Source organism: Lutra lutra, chromosome 2 (genome assembly GCF_902655055.1).
Source record: "Lutra lutra chromosome 2, mLutLut1.2, whole genome shotgun sequence".
Lineage (NCBI taxonomy): Eukaryota > Metazoa > Chordata > Mammalia > Carnivora > Mustelidae > Lutra > Lutra lutra.
This window is the reverse complement of record NC_062279.1, coordinates 79,823,045-79,843,200: the sequence shown is the minus strand read 5'-3', so window position 1 is coordinate 79,843,200 and position 20,156 is coordinate 79,823,045. Positions and strand designations below refer to the sequence as shown.

The following is a 20,156-nucleotide window of genomic DNA, read 5'->3' as shown; positions in this document are numbered from 1 at the left end:
CCCATGCTTCAACCTCCATGGCTCTCACTTACAGGAAGAAGAAATGGAGGAGTTTGGGGTAAGTGGTGGAGACCGTGCAAACCCTCACACGATTCTTATTCTGCTCATTGCATTGTTTTCTTACCTGCTGTATTTTCTGGTGCTTTGCATTTTTTCTTAACCCTCTTGCTCTAGCAGAATTTCAGCTGGCAAACTGACTTCAAGTTTAATCTGTTGGGGCTTTTGCTTTTGAGGTCATAATCCATGACAGCCATGAAAGAACTGATGATGGTTCGGGGGAACTGTAGGCAGGCATACTTCGGGACTTTCAAAAAGATTTTATTGTAATATAATTTGTGTGCTTTGAAATGCAGAAAGCCTAATGCGGGGTTACGGGAGGAAGAACGTTAAAAGGAAAAACTGTGCAATTTAAATACTATTGCACAGATATTTAATGAAATATGTATAAGATAAAAAGTGCCCCTATGTGTCAAAACTAAATTTTTATAGCTCAACTAACTACTATTTTCATTCTATAAACCAATACTTTTTAAACATAACCTTAACAATTCATATACTAGTTTCTATATATATACATGTATATATATGTTTATGTTTGCATGATCATTTTATTAACAAATTGACCCATGTTACTTTAAGAACTCATTACATTTAACTCAAGGAATAAGGAAACAATAGTGAGTAGTGTGGCTAGCTTTATTTAAATTTATGTAAGACCTCCTCTTCAAGAGAAGTAAATGTGACGTAGATCTGTAAATCTCAACGATTTTAACTATGTGTTGCATGAGCTTTTATATGTGGCCTTTTTATGTAATCGTTATTATTTGCCGCCTCTGTGAAACAACTGCCTTGAAGGCTGTATAGACGAGGAAAGCGGAATTTCCCAGTTGGACTAGAACCAGGTGCCAAGCAAATAGATGTGTGTATGATTTTTTTGACTTAAAAAACATTTTAATCTATATTAGCCTCTATTTCTCTGTAATAGTTTACTTACCAGAATGAGGCATGTGATCTTTTGAATGTAAAATACTTACGTAAGTCTTGGCATGTTTCAAATAGCAGCTGTAATCCCATGCTAGAGTGAGCTGCATACCTGCCTTTTCATCTTCCAGGTCTCTCAGCCAGGGTAGTACAAATGCAACAGTGCTAGACGTTGCTCAGACAGGTGGTCATAAAAAGCGGGTGCGTCGTAGTTCCTTCCTCAATGCCAAAAAGCTCTATGAAGATGCCCAGATGGCTCGAAAAGTAAAGCAGTACCTGTCCAATTTGGAGCTAGAAATGGATGAGGAGAGTCTTCAGACGTTATCACTGCAGTGTGAGCCGGCAACCAACACATGTGAGTTTTTCCCTTAAGTGGCTGCAGAATCTGACCGAAGTGCAGATTCCTGTGCAGTGGGATGGGTCGTGACAAATAGGGCCTCAGCGCAGAGGGGTAATTAGCATCCCGGGGACAAACCAGCCTTTCCCTTGAATGCCGCTGTTGATACCATGCCGTATTGTCCTGGGCTGGACCTCGTGTCTTGACCAGGTTAGTGTCAGGAGGGTGACATCAGAGACTGACTTATGGTGCCTGTTGTTTTGGTTGCATTCCTTTTTCTCACAAAGATGCTTCCAGACTGAAGGGCAGCCCGAGAGGGGTAAGGGGCCTACCTTGTCGGGGGTCCTGTCCTGAGGCGTGCGGGCTGCCTTTTAGACCCTCAGCCTGGACAGCAGCCAGCACTGAGTTCACCTGCCACATCCAGCATAACTCTGCTGCACCATGAGCCCAGCTCAGCCTAAGGTGCTGCTCCACAGCCTTTAAAAATCTAGCCAGGCTGGAAGTGGGGACAGCTTTCCGTTTACTTGCATCTGCATTTTTGTGAGATAGAGGCATTTTTACTTAGGACACCTTTGGGTCTTTTATGGGCAGGTCTGAAGACACCTTTTATAAAGACTTTAAATGTTAAATGACTAGAGAGGATCCAGGTTATTAGATTTTCCCAGGACGCTATGAAAACATGGTGTGTCAGGGTGAAGAGTTTGTTCTCTGGAGTCAGATTGGTTTGAGTTCAAATTCTGTTTGTTCCGCAAAATAGCAGTGTCACCTTGGGCAAATTGAGCTGCCTCATCCTTAGCTTCTTTATGTGTAAAATGGAGGAAGTATATCTATGTCACTGAGTTGTTTCAACTATTAATATATTACATATAAAGAATTTCATTGCCTTACTAAATTGGTTTGCCTTCTATATGCCAAGGAAGTATATACTCAGCTTAATATTCCAGCAGTATTAGTTGCTACTAGCTATTATAGATCATTCTTCCCAAAGGAGAGAGAATTTGGTAGTAACAAGCTTACAGTTATTACCATTTATTAAATAAAAACTAAGCTCATGTATGTCAAGGAATTTTGGACTCCATTTTGAAAAGTAATTCCTAACAATTTTCCAGTTGTAGCTTTTATCATTTATTCATGCTCTTTCTATACATACACAAGACATATTGGACTCCCCATACTTTTCTATTTTTATCTTAATGTGGTAGTATTTAGTAGTATAATCATCATTTGAGAGCTAGTTTCGTAAAGTATCTTTGTCCTGTCATGCCTTTATGATTTTCTGTAGCTGAGTTCTCCCACCCCCATTTCTGTCTCTTATATAGACAGTAGGAAAAAAGATAAGAGATACATTTCAGTGTTGTAAAGTGTAGAAGATACTCATGCAGTTCTAAACTTGTGTATGGTTTCTAACCTCTGAAATTTGTTGTTCTGTTTTCAAACCAAACCATGAACAGTGCCTAAGAATCCTGGTGACAAAAAGCCTGTCAAATCTGAGACCTCCCCAGTGGCTCCAAGGGCAGGGTCGCAGCAGAAAGCACAAGTCCAAGCACAGCCCCAGCAGCCACAGCCCCAGCATAAAATCAACCAAGGACTGCAGGTTCCTGCTGTGTCCCTTTATCCTTCACGAAAGAAAGTACCCGTAAAGGATCTCCCACCTTTTGGTAGGTGATTAAAACTAGATCTTCTTTTGAGGCTCTTCAGTGTCATGTTTTCCAGATTAGGAAAAAACCCTTACCTTGAATAACTCTGTATCTCTGAGTGTTACCTCTTAATAAAACATTAGTGTTCACCAAGTGAAACTTGACTTTTGCTGGTGGAAGGGACTCTGTAAGTTAAAGAGTTTTTCATTTAATCATGCTCATTTGTCATGGGGGGGGATGGGAAAATTTTGCTTTTATTAATTTCTGATGAGAACAAAAGTTGCTTTGTCCATATACATTATTTAAACTAGTTTGGCCTTATGATCAATGAATTGCTAGAATTTAGGCAGAATATTTTTAAGTGAAATGAGTTGTCTGGACATGAATTCGTTTTTGTTGAATCACTGATTCTTGTAACTTGAGAGGGAAATACAGTTAATTCCTGAACATTAAGGGGCCAAACAAATCATGCTTCATCTTTCCCATTAAAATGTAAGTTTAGTCCCTTTATGTAAATGCTACAACAGAATTATAGTTCATGAAGTGTATGGGTTCTTTTTCATACATATATGTAAAAAGAAACAATAAAAGGGAAGAAATTTAAGAAAAAACTTAGATAAAATAGGTACGTGGTCACTGATGCAGTTCCTGCCCAATGACAGCCTATTCTTATGAGGTGAGCAGAGTCGTAAAGTAGGTCCTTCGTAATCTGTCTTTGGCCCTTTCTTCCTGACCAGCAAGTAAGCCATTTGTTGAATTTGGGGAGGAGTGACAAAAGAATACCTTGACTTGACATTTCCCCTTTGAAATATTTGTATTGCTCTCCCTGTCACAAACCAAGTTACATGTTTATTTGTCCACAATCTTATTGATATTTCTGTATTCCTAAATCCCCTGCAACCGGACTTCTATTTCCTCTTTTACACTGCATTTCTTATATGGGAGTTTATCAGTCTTTCTTTTAGCTAAATATAGCCTATTGGCCAAATGTGTAGGTGTGCTTGAGTATAAAGCACTTTTTGAGTCTGTGTATAATGCCGGCCTTGGAATTCTTTCCCAAATCAAAACTATTTATTCATACAGTTTTAGTGTAGCTAACATTTTTGTGCATCTGGGTTATATTAGCATCTATACATGTAAATAAAATATTGCTTTAAAAGTGGCTTTAAAAAACTGTATTAAAACAAGATCACATGTTTACATGAGGTGAAATGAAGGATTGAATCTTTGTTAAATTTTACTGCCTCCTTAATGGATTCTGTTAAGTCTAAGAACATTAGGACTAGCATTGATCAAGGTAGTGTCAAGCTATTATGCCTTTCCAAGTATCTCTTTGTTGTTTAAAATAAGGTAATTGAGAGTGCCTCATAGGAATATTAGAGGCTTTATAAAATATTTTAATGTATCTTATTTCTAAAAATAAATTTTTGGGAAGAAAATCACCTCATATTGGCATATGTAATCTTTTTCCTTCTACACTCACCTTACTTGATCCTGCACTTGGCACCGGATCACTCCTCTGATTTCTGTGACACGGGGCGCTTTCATGTGTCTCCTTCTACCTTCTCTTTCACCTACTTATTTGATAAAATATTAACTGTGTGGAGTTCCTTAGAATGTTTTTTTTTTTTTTAAAGATTTTATTTATTTATTTGACAGAGAGAAATCACAAGTAAGCAGAGAGGCAGGCAGAGAGAGAGGAGGAAGCAGGCTCCCTGCTGAGCAGAAGGCCCGATGCGGGGCTCGAACCCAGGACCTGGGATCATGACCCGAGCCGAAGGCAGCGGCTCAACCCACTGAGCCACCCAGGCGCCCTCCTTAGAATGTTCTTAATTCACTTTTCTTACTGCTTTTGTTTAGGTCTTGGCTCATTAGTTCTCTCCCATTATTCCCACTTCTCCTGAGCTCACATATCCAGCAGTACCAAAATACCTGTTTGAGTTCACCAAAATACTCAGACTTGAATTCTAATAATAAATATTCTTAGCTGTATCACTTTCATCCTAAATTCTAATATTTTCAAATTGTGTTTGTTTTTCTCTTCATTATTTAATATATTGTTGAATAAAGATGGTGATTAAGATTTAGAATCTAGAGTAAAATACCAAAAACAGTCTATTTCTAGCTCTCCAGCAGATAGCAATCAGAAACCACATTACAGGTATCATGTGCCTTCTGCAAGCTTACTGTTTACACCATGATAAGTACAAAACTGTTGAGGTGATAAATACATTGAAACTGAATCTAATGTTAAAGCTTACAAAAAGATTTTAGTTATTAATATTATTTCTTTTTTGTCTTGAAAATACATATTTCTTTTATAGGCATAAACTCTCCACAAGCTTTAAAGAAAATTCTTTCTTTGTCTGAAGAAGGAAGTCTGGAGCGTCATAAAAAACAAGCAGAAGATACTATATCAAATGCGTCTTCACAGCTTTCTTCTCCTCCCACTTCTCCACAAAGTTCTCCAAGGAAAGGTAGAACTGAATTACTTACTGTTTTCCTAAATAGTGATCTATAACACTTCAGCTACAATAAATGCCAGAGTTATATATTCCAACATTTTTGATATTAGATATTAGAGTCCTTTAAAATGATCTACTATGTAATGTCCAAGGGAGCTTTTTCCCCCTCATTTTATAAATTTAGAAGAAGTTTGGTGTTTTTTAATATTATATTTCTAGTAAGTAGTGTTAAACTGTACAAGGCCTTTTAAAACCTACATTTAAGATTTTTATTGATTGTAAGTATGGAAGTAATTCTTTTTATGCCAAAAGTTGTTCTAACCAAATACGATTATATAACAATAATTACAGTGTAGAGGGCTTTAAACACATAAGAAAAACTAGTATCTTCCTGATTTATTTTTTCATCGTATTAACACGGGTCTTGATTATCTTTTTTTTGGTCACTATTTTTAAAGAGATGAAATTTTAGGCCAACTCTCTCCGTTACGTTGATGTTTTCTGAGATTTCAATAACAGTCACTTTCTGCTGCATAACCCCCGAGTTACTCTCTCCTCCTCCCCTGTAACTGAATGGGGGGAAGTCAGTCAGAAAATGGGCCAAGACAGTTTTCTCTGGAGGAAGGCCAAAAAGATTAATAAATTATTAGATTTCACTGACATGACAAATACCTTTTCAGCTTTGCTTTTTAGAAATTTCAGACGTCTGTGCATTTTGTGTGGGTATCAGTCTCTACTGTCCTTGTTCAATGGATACATCTAAATTCTTTTCTCATCCTGTTGTTAGGTGGCAGTGGCAATCAGCTGAGATCTTTTGGCTCCGGGCAGCTGGACTTAACCAGTTCCTCCTCTTCTCTTGGAAGTGAGAACAGTAACAAGAATAACAATGCACCACGGACCTATGGGATAGGTGGGGTTAATAGAACCAAAAACTGGGTGGGAAAGAGAGGAATTTTCTCATTATTAGTTAAGGAAAGTGGGAGAATTCCTCTAAATGTCAAGTGCTCCATCTGAGTGATGATTTTTCTTGAGATGTTTTTCAGCGAAGGCTTTAAATCTTATCTGTCAGAACTTCCAGTGTGGTTTATAAAAAGACTTCTCATAGATGAACACATTAAACCTTATCAAGACCTGTGCAACCTTTAAAAAATAAATCAGGAATTACCAAGCTACTAAAAGGATGGGAAGTACTATTTTAGCAGCATTTAGGTGTTCTAGATTTAATTGTATTAAGTAAGTGGCACTGAAAAATTCGCATTGCATCCATATAATCATATAAAACCAGCATTTTAAGGTAACATGAGATCTGTAGTAATGTTTAATTTTTTTCATTAAAAATATCAAGACAAGTGTCTCTTCCTTTGTGACTTTCAAGGTTATTTTTAGTAACAAAGGAGAGTTAAGGGTCCTTTGGGACATCTGTTTAGACATTGTGATGATCTAGGGAGAAAAATGGAAATTTTGCACATTATATTCTTCAAAACAATTGGCTTTTATGTGATTCATCTAATATATTAATACTGAAAAACCAAATTTTTTTTGCAAACCAAAGAGGTTTTCTTCAGGTATTCTTCTTATATGTCACCTTAAAATTCTATTACAGATACTTCCAGTTGAATTACTCCAAAGTTCAAAAAATTTATAACCTCATTGAAGGTTACTGACTTTGCAGTTTGAAAAAAAAAATACTTTTAAATTTGATCATAGGTATTCCTCAGTTTCTTTTATATAGACAAATAGTAGTGTAATTTATACTTAAAGGAGCTAAGAATGGTCAAGTAGTGCCCTGATTTCTGCAACATTTCCTGGCTCACATCACACTGTTTCTCTTTTTTCCTCCTTAATCTTCCAATAAGTATGTTAAAATTTCATTTGAGTAGAAGTTTACCTTATCTCGGTCGCCTGGTCTCCACAAGTCAAGTGTCTCCCCCCCCACACACACACACACTTCAATGGTGCTATCTTTGACCTACATTTTGGTTTTGCTTCTGTTTAGTAGACTTCAGTTTTATGTTGTAAACCCACAATGTCTAACCGATATGGTTGTATTTCCCATGCAGGCTACACATTGGCTCCCAGTGGTACTGTGGATAATTTTTCAGATTCTGGTCACAGTGAAATTTCTTCCCGATCCAGTATTGTCAGTAACTCTTCCTTTGACTCCGTGCACGATGAGCGGCGCCAGAGGCATTCTGTCAGCATCGTGGAAACAAACCTCGGTGTGGGCAGGATGGAAAGGCGGACGCTGATCGAACCAGATCAGTACAGCTTAGGGTAGGCAGCTTTTCTTTTGTGTTCTTGTACATTTCTTCTTCTTCCATCCTTTAAAAATGGGTCCTTTACTCCTGATGTAAATTTCTATTATTTTACAAAGTGCCTAAGAAATGCTCTTCCATCCCAGTTCTAATTTTCACAGTTTCTAGATTACTAAATGCCATGCTATTTTTGTTGTACACAAAGCCTTTCAAATTAGGTTTATTTATTTATTTTTTAAAGATTTATTTGACAGAGATCACAGAAAGAGAGAGGAGGAAGCAGGCTCCCTGCTGAGCAGAGTCCCAATGCAGGGCTCGATCCCAGGACCCTGGGATCATGACCTGAGCTGAAGGCAGAGGCTTTAACCCACTGAGCCACCCAGACGCCCCCAAATTAGGTTTATTCTTTATTGGAAGACCATCGTTCTGTGCTAAAGACAGGGTGGCTTTAGGACGTATCCCAGATCCTTCGTAGAAGCTGCCTCTCTGAAGTCAGAGTGTGTTGAGCCAGCCTTTAACCTCATAGGAAAGTGTTCCTTTATTATAAGCAGGTGGTTCTTTTCCCACCGGATTTAATTTTTGGTAATGACAAGGTGAGCAAACTGGACATAGCATCCTCTTCCTAGGATGAAAAAAGCCACCTTTCTAGGGGGAAGAAAAGGTACTTTGGTTTTATATCCTAGGTTTCTTAATTAACAATCTTGCACTTTTTCTTCCTTTTTATTTCTTTCGACCTCTTAGGTCCTATGCACCAATATCCGAGAGCCGAGGCTTATATGCTACAGCTACAGTAATTTCTTCTCCAAGCACAGAGGAACTTTCCCAAGACCAAGGGGACCGTGCTTCACTTGATGCTGCCGACAGCGGCCGTGGGAGCTGGACGTCGTGCTCCAGCGGCTCACATGATAACATACAGACCATCCAGCACCAGAGAAGCTGGGAGACACTTCCATTCGGGCACACTCACTTTGATTATTCAGGGGATCCTGCAGGGTTATGGGCCTCAAGCAGCCATATGGACCAAATCATGTTTTCCGATCATAGCACAAAGTACAACAGGCAAAGTCAAAGTAGAGAGAGTCTTGAACAAGCCCAATCCCGGGCAAGCTGGGCATCTTCCACAGGATACTGGGGAGAAGACTCAGAAGGTGACACAGGCACGATCAAGCGAAGGGGTGGGAAAGATGTTTCCATTGAGTCTGAAAGCAGCAGCATGACCTCTGTGACCACAGAAGAAACCAAATCTGTTCCCATGCCGGCCCACATTGCTGTGACATCGAGTACCACAAAGGGACTCATTGGTAAGCTCTGTCAAATCTAACTTGTTTCCAAAGTAAAGTTATGTGTACGTGCTTCTTTTCCTCATTTTGCCCCACCCGTTGTTGTACAGAGCTTCTGAATTAGTGGTGTGTTCAGGATTTTGAAATGAAGAGTAGTTAAGAGCCCAGGTTCTGTGGTCAGGTACATACAGATCTATTCCAACATTCTAAACATTCAGTAAGTTCTGGCAATCAAGATCAGCAGATTATCATTATGGATATTCTCTTGTCCTTTAAGCCAAAATTATGAGGAAGGATGCCCATTCTTTCCAAAAGATTTTCTTTCCTTGAGCCTGTTTTAAATGTTTTATTATTCTATATTTTTCCCTCGAATTGTATTTAGAAATTTACACTTTGCATATATAAATCTTCCACTAAGTTTGGTTATGCAGACTAATTGGGCGCTAAGCAAATCCTCTCTGCATGCTGTAGAACAAGGGAGAGTGCACTGAGAGAGAACACGACGCAGAAGAGCCTTGGCCTAGGGATCTGGCAGGTTGGGGTTTGAATCCCTGTTTGCACTGTACTAAGTTTGTGACATTCTGAAAAATTGAGTCTGTGAAGTTCAAGAAAATAAAACTTTTTATTTACTTGCCTTTACAGGTCTCGTGTTCTAGGTCATGAACATTAATAAATGGATTTTAAGAGAAATACATACTGTATAAAGTTTTTAAAATTTGCATCTTTTTTGGTACTACTTTTCCAAATTTAGTTCTCTGTTTTTCAAAGTGAGGTCCAAGACCTAAGATTGGTTTTCTGCCTGACAAGTGTAATGCTGGGTGAGTGCCCAGCAAAGATGGACTAGCCTACCTTGACCTTGGAACCGGGAAAGAAGGAAGGAAGGAAACATTCACCAGGCACTACTAACATATTCCAGGCATAGTACTTGGTACCTTTCCTGTTTTCTCTTTGCTTAATCTTTCCAATAAACCCAAGGGTTAGGTGTTAGTTAACCTATGACTATTTTGTAGTTAAATACAGGGTTTCAAAGATTCTGCTTTAAGATAACTGATTGCTTAGTTGCTTCTCTCACTGATCATTTCACCACATAGAGATAACCATGGTGAATATTTGGTCCGGTTAATACCCGTTCCCTCGCCTACCATATCCCCCACCGCTATCTCATACCACACAAGATCACATGTGATTCCACTGTGTTGTCCGCTGTCTCAGTAATTACTTGTACAAGTCATAAACATCAGGGGCATGAACTGTTCTTCCACAAAATGTTTAATGGTTGGCACCCTGTCTTTACCACAGTGCGGAAGGAGGGCAGGTATCGAGAGCCCCCACCCACCCCTCCTGGCTACATTGGAATCCCCATCACTGACTTTCCAGAAGGCCATTCCCATCCAGCCAGGAAACCTCCAGACTACAACGTGGCACTTCAGAGATCTCGGATGGTCGCCCGACCCACGGACGCAGCCGGGCCTTCGCCGGTCCCGCAGGCGCATGGGCACCCAGCCAGCGGCAGACCCGTGAGCAAACCGCAATGGCATAAACCCAACGAGTGTGACCCGCGCCTTGCCCCGTATCAGTCTCCAGGGTTTTCCACCGAGGAGGATGGTACTTATGCATTCTTAAAACCGTAACGTTAGCCGTGGTCCTTATGCCGCCTGCTGTAAGCTTTCCAAGGCACTGGCTTTCTTACTGCACAAAGAACAGTTTACATTGAGAGGTCCAAATTTAGGGTCAAAGCTTTCAAGTGTTTGGGGGGTTTTGTTTGTTTATAAATGTCCTAAGAAATACCAGAGATTGCAGAGGGGAGCACTTGTCATGAAGTGTGTACACGACGAGATTTCTTTACTGACAGTCAGGAGTTCTCTGTGGAAATGATATATTTGGGCTTTTAATGAGTTCAGATGGAAGTCCAATGAACAGACGTTCTTTATAAGGTTTTTGTCTTCCATCGACCTACCTGATCATGCTGGAATGAGGATGACCAAGATCATCACCTCCCGTTATTTTTTTAAGTTTAACTTATTTTATGCAAATAATCATTCTGGAAAAAGACAAAAGACAAAAAAAAAAAATTAATTCTAGTCCTACCACTTGCAGCTGACCATTATTTCCATTTTGTTATATATCCTTCTAGACTTTACACGTGAGTGTATACTATTTAAAGTCACATGCTGTGCTTAGCGAAATAAGTCAATCGGAGAAAGACAACTATCATATGATCTCCCTGATATGAGGGAGAGGAGATGCAACATGGGGGGTCGAGGGGGTAGGAGAAGAGTAAATGAAACAAGATGGGATTGGGAGGGAGACAAACCATAAGTGACTCTTAATCTCACAAAACAAACTGAGGGTTGATGGGGGGAGGGGGTTGGGAGAGGGGGTGGGGTTATGGATATCGGGGAGGGTATGTGCTATGGTGAGTGTTGTGAAGTGTGTAAACCTGGCAATTCGCAGACCTGTACCCCTGGGGATAAAAATATATGTTTATAAAGCTGTAAAAAAAAAAAAAAAAAGAAAGAAAGAAAGGATGAATCCCCAAGTTTTGTAGCAACATGGACGGGACTGGAAGAGATTATGCTGAGTGAAATAAGTCAAGCAGAGAGAGTCAATTATCATATGGTTTCACTTATTTGTGGAGCATAATAAATAGCATGGAGGACAAGAGGAGATGGAGAGGAGAAGGGAGTTGAGGGAAATTGGAAGGGGAGGTAAACCATGAGAGACTATCGACTCTGAAAAACGATCTGAGAATTTTGAAGGGGTGGGGGGTGGGAGGTTGGGGGCACCAGGTGGTGGGTATTGTAGAGGGCACGGATTGCATGGAGCACTGGGTGTGGTGCAAAAATAATGAATACTGTTATGCTGAAAAAAAAAAAAATTAAAAAAAAAAAAAAATAAAGTCACATGCTGCTATTACATAATTTTCAATAAATTTAATCAAGAATGTTCCTATTCTATATTGTGTATATATATTTAAAGATATGTATTTTTTTAAAGTCTATTATTAATCATTGCTTAGGTGAGTTATACTAAAGAAATAGCCACAGTATTTTTATTCAACCTATCAGTGAATGTGTTCTCTCCAGCACAAGAAATGACTCGCTTGCTCACTGATGCTTCTTTCTCTCTTTCCTGGTTATGTTTGCAGAAGATGAACAAGTATCTGCTGTTTGAGGCACAGGCTTTTTCTGGATCCAGAGTTAGCCACCTTTAAAAGGAGAGCACAAGAAGACATCCCTAGCAGCGGAGCCTTGGAACTCACATTCTGAGGCCGGTGGACCAGTTTGCCTCCTTCCCTGCCTTAAAAGCAGCATGGGGCTTCTTCTCCCCTTCTTCCTTTCCCCTTTGCATGTGAAATACTGTGAAGAAATTGCCCTGGCACTTTTCAGACTTTGTTGCTTGAAATGCACAGTGCAGCAATCTTCAAGCTCCCACTGTTGCTGCCTGCCACATCACACAGTATCATTCCCAATTCCAAGATCATCACAACAAGATGATTCACTCTGGCTGTACTTCTCAATGCCTGGAAGGATTTTTTTAAAACTTCCTTTTAGATTCCAATCCAGTCCTAGCACTTGGTCTCATTGGGATAATGAGAAAAGCTAGCCATTGAACTACTTGGGGCCTTTAACCCATTAAGGAAGACAAAGAAAAACAATGAAATCCTTTGAGTACAGTGCTTTGTCCACTTGTTTACAATGTCTTTTTTTTTTTTTAAAGAAATGGATTTAAAGATTGTGTTCAGAGAGTAAATGTTATATCCATTTAATGATTACAGTATTATTTTGAACCTTTGAGTAGGGTTGCCAGCCTGGGTTTCTGAAAAACCAAATATGCCGGACAGGGTGTGGTCTCAGCAAGAAGAGGGAAGACCTGGCTTGCGACCCTGTCTTCCTGTGTCCTTCTGGCCTCACCCATGAAGTGCCCTATCCTGGAAGTAGAAGATGTTAGCCAATTACTTAGATACCAAGACACCTCATCCACTCCTTCCCCAGTGGGTGGGGTTCTTCTGTAAAACTGTTTGCACATGGCCAGGGGAGGGAAATGGGACTCTTGTGTCCTGTGTCTGAGCCTTATGGAGTGCAGGACGGTGTCATGTGAGGGCGTGTCCTGCTCCACTGAGATGGATGGCAAACCCCATTGTTTTAAGTTATGTTTCTTTGATTTCTGTTAACTTAGTTCTAGGGATTTTGTTGTTGTTCGTTTTAAAGAGAAACGTTCATAACTGGATAGCATTGCAGTGAAAGCAGCTTGGGATATTGGAGCTGATGCCAGCTGTTCATACTGCTCTTTCAAGACAGCCTCCCTTCAATGAATTGGCATTAGGGAATAAACAAGCCTTTACCATGATAAAAGAACAAAAGATCACCAACCTGATGAGATATGCCAGCCTTTGCAAGGCCGGTTAGTCACCAAGGACTAACCTGTAAGTGGCTTTATGGACGCAGATAGAGAAGGCCTACGTGTAGCAACCACCTGCTCACAGCTGCTATTAACCCTATAATGACTGAAATGACCCCTCCACTCTATTTTTGTGTTGTTTTTGCACAGACTCCGGAAAAGTGAAGGCTGCCAATCCGAGTAGTACTCAAATGTGAGGAACTGCTGGTCTTGGATTTTTTTTCCATTAAATTCAGCTGATCATATTGATCAGTAGATAAACGTAAATAGCTTCAAATTTTAAAAAGTCAAATTGCAGTGTTTTTTCACTGTATCAACTGATGTCAGTGCTTTATTTAATAAATCTCTTCTGTATCATGGCATTTGTCTACTTGCTTATATATTACATTGTCAATTATGCATTTGTAATTTTACATGTAATATGCATCATTTGCCAGTTTTCTTATATAGGCTATGGACCTCATGTGCAGATAGAAAGACAGAAATCTAGCTCTACCACAAGTTGCACAAATGTTATCTAAGCATTAAGTAATTGTAGAACATAGGACTGCTAATCTCAGTTCGCTCTGTGATGTCAAGTGCAGAATGTACAATTAACTGGTGATTTCCTCATACTTTTGATACTACTTGTACCTGTATGTCTTTTAGAAAGACATTGGTGGAGTCTGTATCCCTTTTGTATTTTTAATACAATAATTGTACATATTGGTTATATTTTTGTTGAAGATGGTAGAAATGTACTATGTTTATGCTTCTACATCCAGTTTGTACAAGCTGGAAAATAAATAAATATAACATAAAGCCTTGTCTACATCCTTAAGGAATCGTGCATGCTTTTTATTATTGAAGTGTATTAAGGTTATTCGGTCTCACTGCAGGAGCAAGTTCTCAGGAGGCCAAGGAGATTTAGCCCATTTAGCATAAAAACTGACCAATGGCCTATTCTTTTAGGTAGCTTTCTGTTGATTCAGAGTAATTTCACAAACCCAACTATGTTCAGAATTCAGTGAAAAATAATGATGATCACTCTATATTTACAGAGCTTTTGTCTCTTCTCAACCCTTTTCCAATAAAAATCTCTGTGGGACATAACATTTTAATTCCCAGTATACATACTGAGGACCTCAGAGAACTTAAACTGTCCTTCAAGATCATGACCACTAGGTTAAAGGTAAAATTTAGCTAATGATTTCAGACTTTGAATGAGTACATAAAATATTATTGTTACATCTAAGTTCTATTGTTTGGTAAGTTGAATAATATTTCAACCTATCAGAAGGGCATTATACTTAAAAAGGTAAAAATCAGTTAAGCAGCAGCGAACCTATTTAAGCACACTAGAAATCAAGAACTCGTTTCTTATCCTCAAGCAGGCATAAATAAAAGCAGTATCTACCACTCACTGAGAAGCCTCAGAAATTGGAGTGGAAACATATGGGGGCACATGTGCAAAATGTGAGAAAACATGAGAAAGTCTAAAAAGGAGTCAGGAGTTTAGCCCTGATACTAACGTGGCCACTGGCCAAACCTAAAAATCTTTCTGAGGCATTTGTGCTATCATCGTGAGTACATTTTGAAACTCTGTGAAAATAATTGGAGAATTAAAACCAATTGTTTCAACCACACCTTTTAAAAAATGAAGGTATGGGGGTGCCTGGGTGGCTCAGTGGGTTAAAGCCTCTGCCTTCAGCTCGGGTCATGATCTCGGGGTCCTGGGATCGAGCCCCACGTCAGGCTCTCTGCTCAGCGGGGAGCCTGCTTCCCTCTCTCTCTCTCTCTGCCTGCCTCTCTGCCTACTTGTGATCTCTCTCTCTCTGTCAAATAAATAAAATCTTTAGAAAGAAAAAAGAAAGGACTGTGCCTTTAAAAAAAAAAAAGAAGGTATGGTGTGTACATGTGTTACGCGTTTGCCTCCATCTTTTCACTATAAAACCCATTACTCAGGGTAATGGGTGGCTCAGATGGTTAAGTGTCTGCCTGCAGCTCAGGTCATGATCCCAGGGTCCTGGGATCGAGCCCCACATTGTGCTTCCTGCTCACCAGAGTGTCTGCTTTCCCCTCTGCCTCTCTCTCTCCCCTGCTCATGCTCTCTCTCTCAAATGAATAAATAAAATCTTTAAAAAAAAAATTACTCAGGAACACTCTTATCAAAACAACCACCTATGCTTTATTTAATGCAAAGCTCTATTTAAATTTGTCACTCAAAAACTTAATTTTCTCAAATCTGGTTCAAAAAAAATCTGATGTTAATAAGCTCTTCACCACTTTTTGTATTCTGCTAAAAACGTAGGAAAATGACAAATTGACCACCGTGCCCATTATTAACACTTTGATGTTTTAGGTTACCTTTAAGTAGCTGAAGACTGGTCTCCGCTTCAGGGCTTCAAGAAGTATTTGTTCCTCAGATGTCATTGATAGTACTGGCAGGTTTAATCCGTGTCATGTTAGTAACAGAATCTGGCCAAGTTTTAGGGATGTCATACAAAGTACTTTGTTGGCAAACATCTGATGTTCTATTACCTAATCAAAAAAGCCACACAGGCCCATACATCCCAGTTAAAGCCCTCCAAATATTCTCCTCAGTTTAAATCCGTTTTCATCTATTGGGAAGTGTAGAGTTCATGCTCATTTATGCTTTAACCTATCTTATCTCCAGGTCACTGATAACATCTCCCCAAATGTTCCTGAATGATTCAAGCTTCTGAGCATGCATTTAGCAACGACACCTGTTAGGTCTGTGTACTGATGTATTAACGCATTCCTGCACTCCTGTTTTTGTCAAAGCAAAATAGGAAGCTCTCTGGGTCTTTGATTCCATGATATAATTCTCTTTTAAAAATAGCTTACTCAGGGGCACCTGGGTGGCTCAGTGGATTGGGGTCTCTGCCTTTGGCTCGGGTCATGATCCCAGTCGGGGTCCTGGGATCGAGCCCCGCATCGGGCTCTCTGCCTGCCTCTCTGCCTAGTTGGGATTTCTGTCAAGTAAATAAAATATTAAAAAAAAAAAAAATAGCTTACTCCAAGAAAAAATAAAGCAACTGAGGGTGAAATTGTCGATGGAGAGGGAAATGATTTTGTGAATATTCACTCAGTAACATCAAGAAGAATGTTGGAGAGGGCGATAATGCGATGGAAATGAGTAGGACAGGCTGCAGCCAACCTGACAGGACCTTGAAGAAAGATTTTAAAGTGAATGAGAGCTTACCCCACTGAAAGTGAGACAGAAACACTGACTGGAAGTGAAAAATAATTGCGAATTGCACTTTTTTGACATTCACATTTCTTTGCAAGTACAATACCATTTCTATGTTTGAAATTATACTTATCGCCCAGTTAGTTTTACAATGCCATAGCTGTATAACAGGCAAATTTATAGAGGTGGTCAAAACAGTGCATGCAAGATTAAAAGAATCTTAGAATAGTCTTTATTTCATGGGCAATCAATAAGATCATAACAATTTTCATAACAGTTTATGGGAAAAATTGGGCTTCGAATATAATATCAAACTAAATTCAGAGTCAAATGACCAATTTTACAGAGGAGGGGAAATAATGAAGTAATTCTAGTACAGGGTATTCAAAACCTCAGAAATAAAAGCTAGTTATATTCTATAAATAGTTTCATAAAATTTAAGGAACTTTATTAATAACATTAACTATGTGACCTAATACGGAATAGCTGCCACGCAGTATGGTTTTATGGAAACCAATGAAGTAATAGTATATCAGAATATTTGAGTTTTTCCTTAATTTATATAGATTTGTAATTTATATAAAAGTTTTTTCAAATAAGACTATAAAATTGATAAAAGATCAAGTCTGTCACATGTAGCATTAAGATGAAAACATGTGCAGTGCCTCCAGATGCAAAGAGCTGATTGCTTTCATATTGTGTACTTACTATGGTCAATGCACTTTTCTAGATGCTAGATATTTATAGATTTTAATAAAATGAACTGAGGTGCTTTTTAATTACAGTGTTTTTTGCAAGGTGTCTCCTATTTCTCAGGCCTTAGAGGGGAAAACTTACTGAGTGAATGCTAAGACAATAAATGAATATCTTATCAAGTAGTCTTGATCAGAGCAGAATCGGAGATACCTACCCATGTAGACTGGCCAGCAATGTATAAAAAGGTCGTGGCATAAGCACTGTGACAAGTAGGGAAAGCAACAACCAAACTGAACTCACCACATTCACTTGGGGTATTTCTGGACAAAGGCAAAAAAAAAAACAACCAAACAGCAAAAGCTGTACTCAAATCAGTATGCAGAAGCCATGAGACAAGTGATGAGCACGCAGAAATCATGAATAAGGAAGAGTCTCTGAAGTCAAGAAAGGGATTAATCAAAGACCGGAGTGGCGGGGGGTAAAGCTTAGCACAAGACATGCCTGTTACTTAGGAAGCACCCCAATGATATGTCTCCAACATACCTGAATACATTTCCGGTCTCAGAACAGCTCCCTGGTGCCTGGCTCTGTGAATTGTTCTTATTCTTCCTGAAACCAGGATGAAAAGCATTCCTGTTCTTTGTGTTTCCCCTTCTGATAACCGTTCTTTTCAGCACCTAAAACAGTGCCTGGGACATTGCAGAGGTTTTTAATAAATAAATATCTTACCAAGCACCCTAAAGGGCCCAAATTACACCAAAACAAAGATTTAAAATTCCTACTCTGAGCACTTACGATAAAGGAAGTGACAATGACAATGGTAAGGAAGCTGCGGGACATACTGATTTTTAAAACCAAGTCAAAAGGATTTTTGTCCAGGGGACTCAAAGTTCCACTTTATCCCCATCATTCCTTCTGTACCCACAAGGAAAGACTGGATGTGGTTGAGGAAGGGGTGTTCTACCCCACTTAGGTACTATTACTGGTGAGTTCTCATGGCTTTTTCACTACATTTTGCAAAACATATTTGATTCATTCTTTTATATCACTGCCTTGGTTTCAAATCTTTGAGGGCAGGCCACTACATCTAGCCAAACTATTTCTAGCACGATGTACCCTATGGTTATGCTTCAGTGATAGAATTTGTGTGATCTTGGTTCAGCTAGTTAGTTTTTTAATAGCACTTCAAAAGAACAAAAGTATAAAAGAAACAAAAGAGCCAAGAGGAATGTGAATAAATAGAATGAAAAGAGCCAAACAGAGAATTTGAGTGGGTAAGAGGTTAGGCCACAGCCACACAAAATTATAATTACTGATTCTCATGAATAGCTAGGACCCGAGAAGGAGGTTTACAATATGGAATTTCCGAGACTCACCTTTAAAAAGGAACTCCCCAGAGGACTAGCAGAAATGAAAACATAGTCTTGATTCTTTGAGTGTTTCTTCTCCCATGAACTTTCCTGACAAGGGAAGAGACTGGTGACTTGACATTCCTCTGTGTCTGCTGTCAGGCAGGTCCTTCACTACCCAGAGGTGGGAACAGAAGTCCTTTGCTAAGATTCTTCATGAAGAGTCCTGAGACACGACCAAATCTAGGATGCAAGTCTCTGTTTAAAAAACACACACACACACAAAACAAAACAAAACAAAACAAAACAACAACAACAAAAACATGAAATGAAGAGATGCCAAGTTTTCCTCTTACAATCTTACTAACATTCTTTTTTGGTCCAAACATTTGAATCTTGGAGTTGAACTACTTGATTTTGATTTCTTAACTGTGTGACTCTGGGAAAGAACCCGAATTCCTCACCTCAGTTTCCTCATATGTAAAATGGATAAAATAATGGTATCTACCTCAATGGTAACAGCAAAGGTAAAGTAAAATGTCACATACTAAACATTTTACACAGTGTGTGGCACATAGCAGGTGATCAAAAAAAAGTTGGCTGTTAGATTTTCTAAAATGCAAAATATTTTCCCCTATAGCATATACATACTAATAACCTTTATATGTATTTGTACCTAAGGTATGCTTTTAAGCATACAATGTAATACAATTAAGCAAAGTGTTTATCATTTCAGGAGGATGTAAATCACAGCCACACTGGGATATCACTGCATCTCCATTAGGATAGCTACCATCAATAAAACAGGAAATAACAAATGCTGGTGAAGCACTGTTGGTGGCAATGCAAAATGGTGCAGTCACTGTGGGGAGCAATATAAACAGTTCCTCAAGAAATAGGGGCTCTTGGGTGTCTCAGTTAGTTTAGAATCCAACTTTTGGTTTTGGCTCAAGTCATGAACTCAGGATCATGAACTTGAGCCCCGTGTTGGGCTCCATGCTCAGCAGGGAGTTTGCCTGAGATTCCTTCTCTCCCTCCCCCACCACATGCTCTTTCTCTCTTTCTCTCTAAAATAAAGGTCTACACCATTTAAAAAAAAATAGAATTACCGTATGATCCAGCAATTTCATTTCTGGGCGTATACCCATAAGAATTGAAAACAAGAACCAGAAGGGTTATTGGTACACCTGTGTTCACAGGCACATTATTCACAATAACCAAAAGATGGAAGCAAAACCTTAGTGTCTATTGACCAATGAGTGGACAAACAAAAGGAAGCATACACACATAATGGAAGTCTTTAAAAGGAAGGTGATTCTGACACATGCTACAAAATGGCGGGACATTATGTTAACGTGAAATAAGCCAGTCACAAAGGAACATATACTGTATGATTCCACTTATGTGAGGTATGCATATTAGAGTACTCACATTCATAGAGACAGAAAGTAGGATGGTGGTTGTCAGGGCTGGAGGAATGAGGAGCTACCATTAAAAAGGTTCTGAGTTTCGGTTTTGTGGATGAGAAGACTTCCGTGGATGGATAGTGATGATAATTTATG

General features: G+C 39.1%; 1 protein-coding gene across 17 annotated transcripts in view; it reads left to right on the top strand.

Annotated features, from left to right (window-relative positions):
• Positions 1-14,176, top strand: part of RAPGEF2 (Rap guanine nucleotide exchange factor 2) — a 241,963-nt gene extending 227,787 nt beyond the window's left edge. For 8 of the 17 annotated variants that reach the window (XM_047717781.1, XM_047717776.1, XM_047717779.1 and 5 more), the window contains 9 exons: positions 35-58; positions 1,113-1,336; positions 2,770-2,976; positions 5,280-5,432; positions 6,208-6,330; positions 7,481-7,694; positions 8,417-8,976; positions 10,255-10,560; positions 12,104-14,176. In XM_047717781.1, coding sequence (XP_047573737.1) covers positions 35-58; positions 1,113-1,336; positions 2,770-2,976; positions 5,280-5,432; positions 6,208-6,330; positions 7,481-7,694; positions 8,417-8,976; positions 10,255-10,560; positions 12,104-12,129 — 1,837 coding nt within the window. In that variant the 3' untranslated portion in view covers positions 12,130-14,176. The remainder of the gene's footprint in view (positions 1-34; positions 59-1,112; positions 1,337-2,769; positions 2,977-5,279; positions 5,433-6,207; positions 6,331-7,480; positions 7,695-8,416; positions 8,977-10,254; positions 10,561-12,103) is intronic. The other 9 variants (XM_047717786.1, XM_047717785.1, XM_047717783.1 and 6 more) reach the window with 4 other exon arrangements.
• Positions 14,177-20,156: the final 5,980 nt, after the last annotated feature.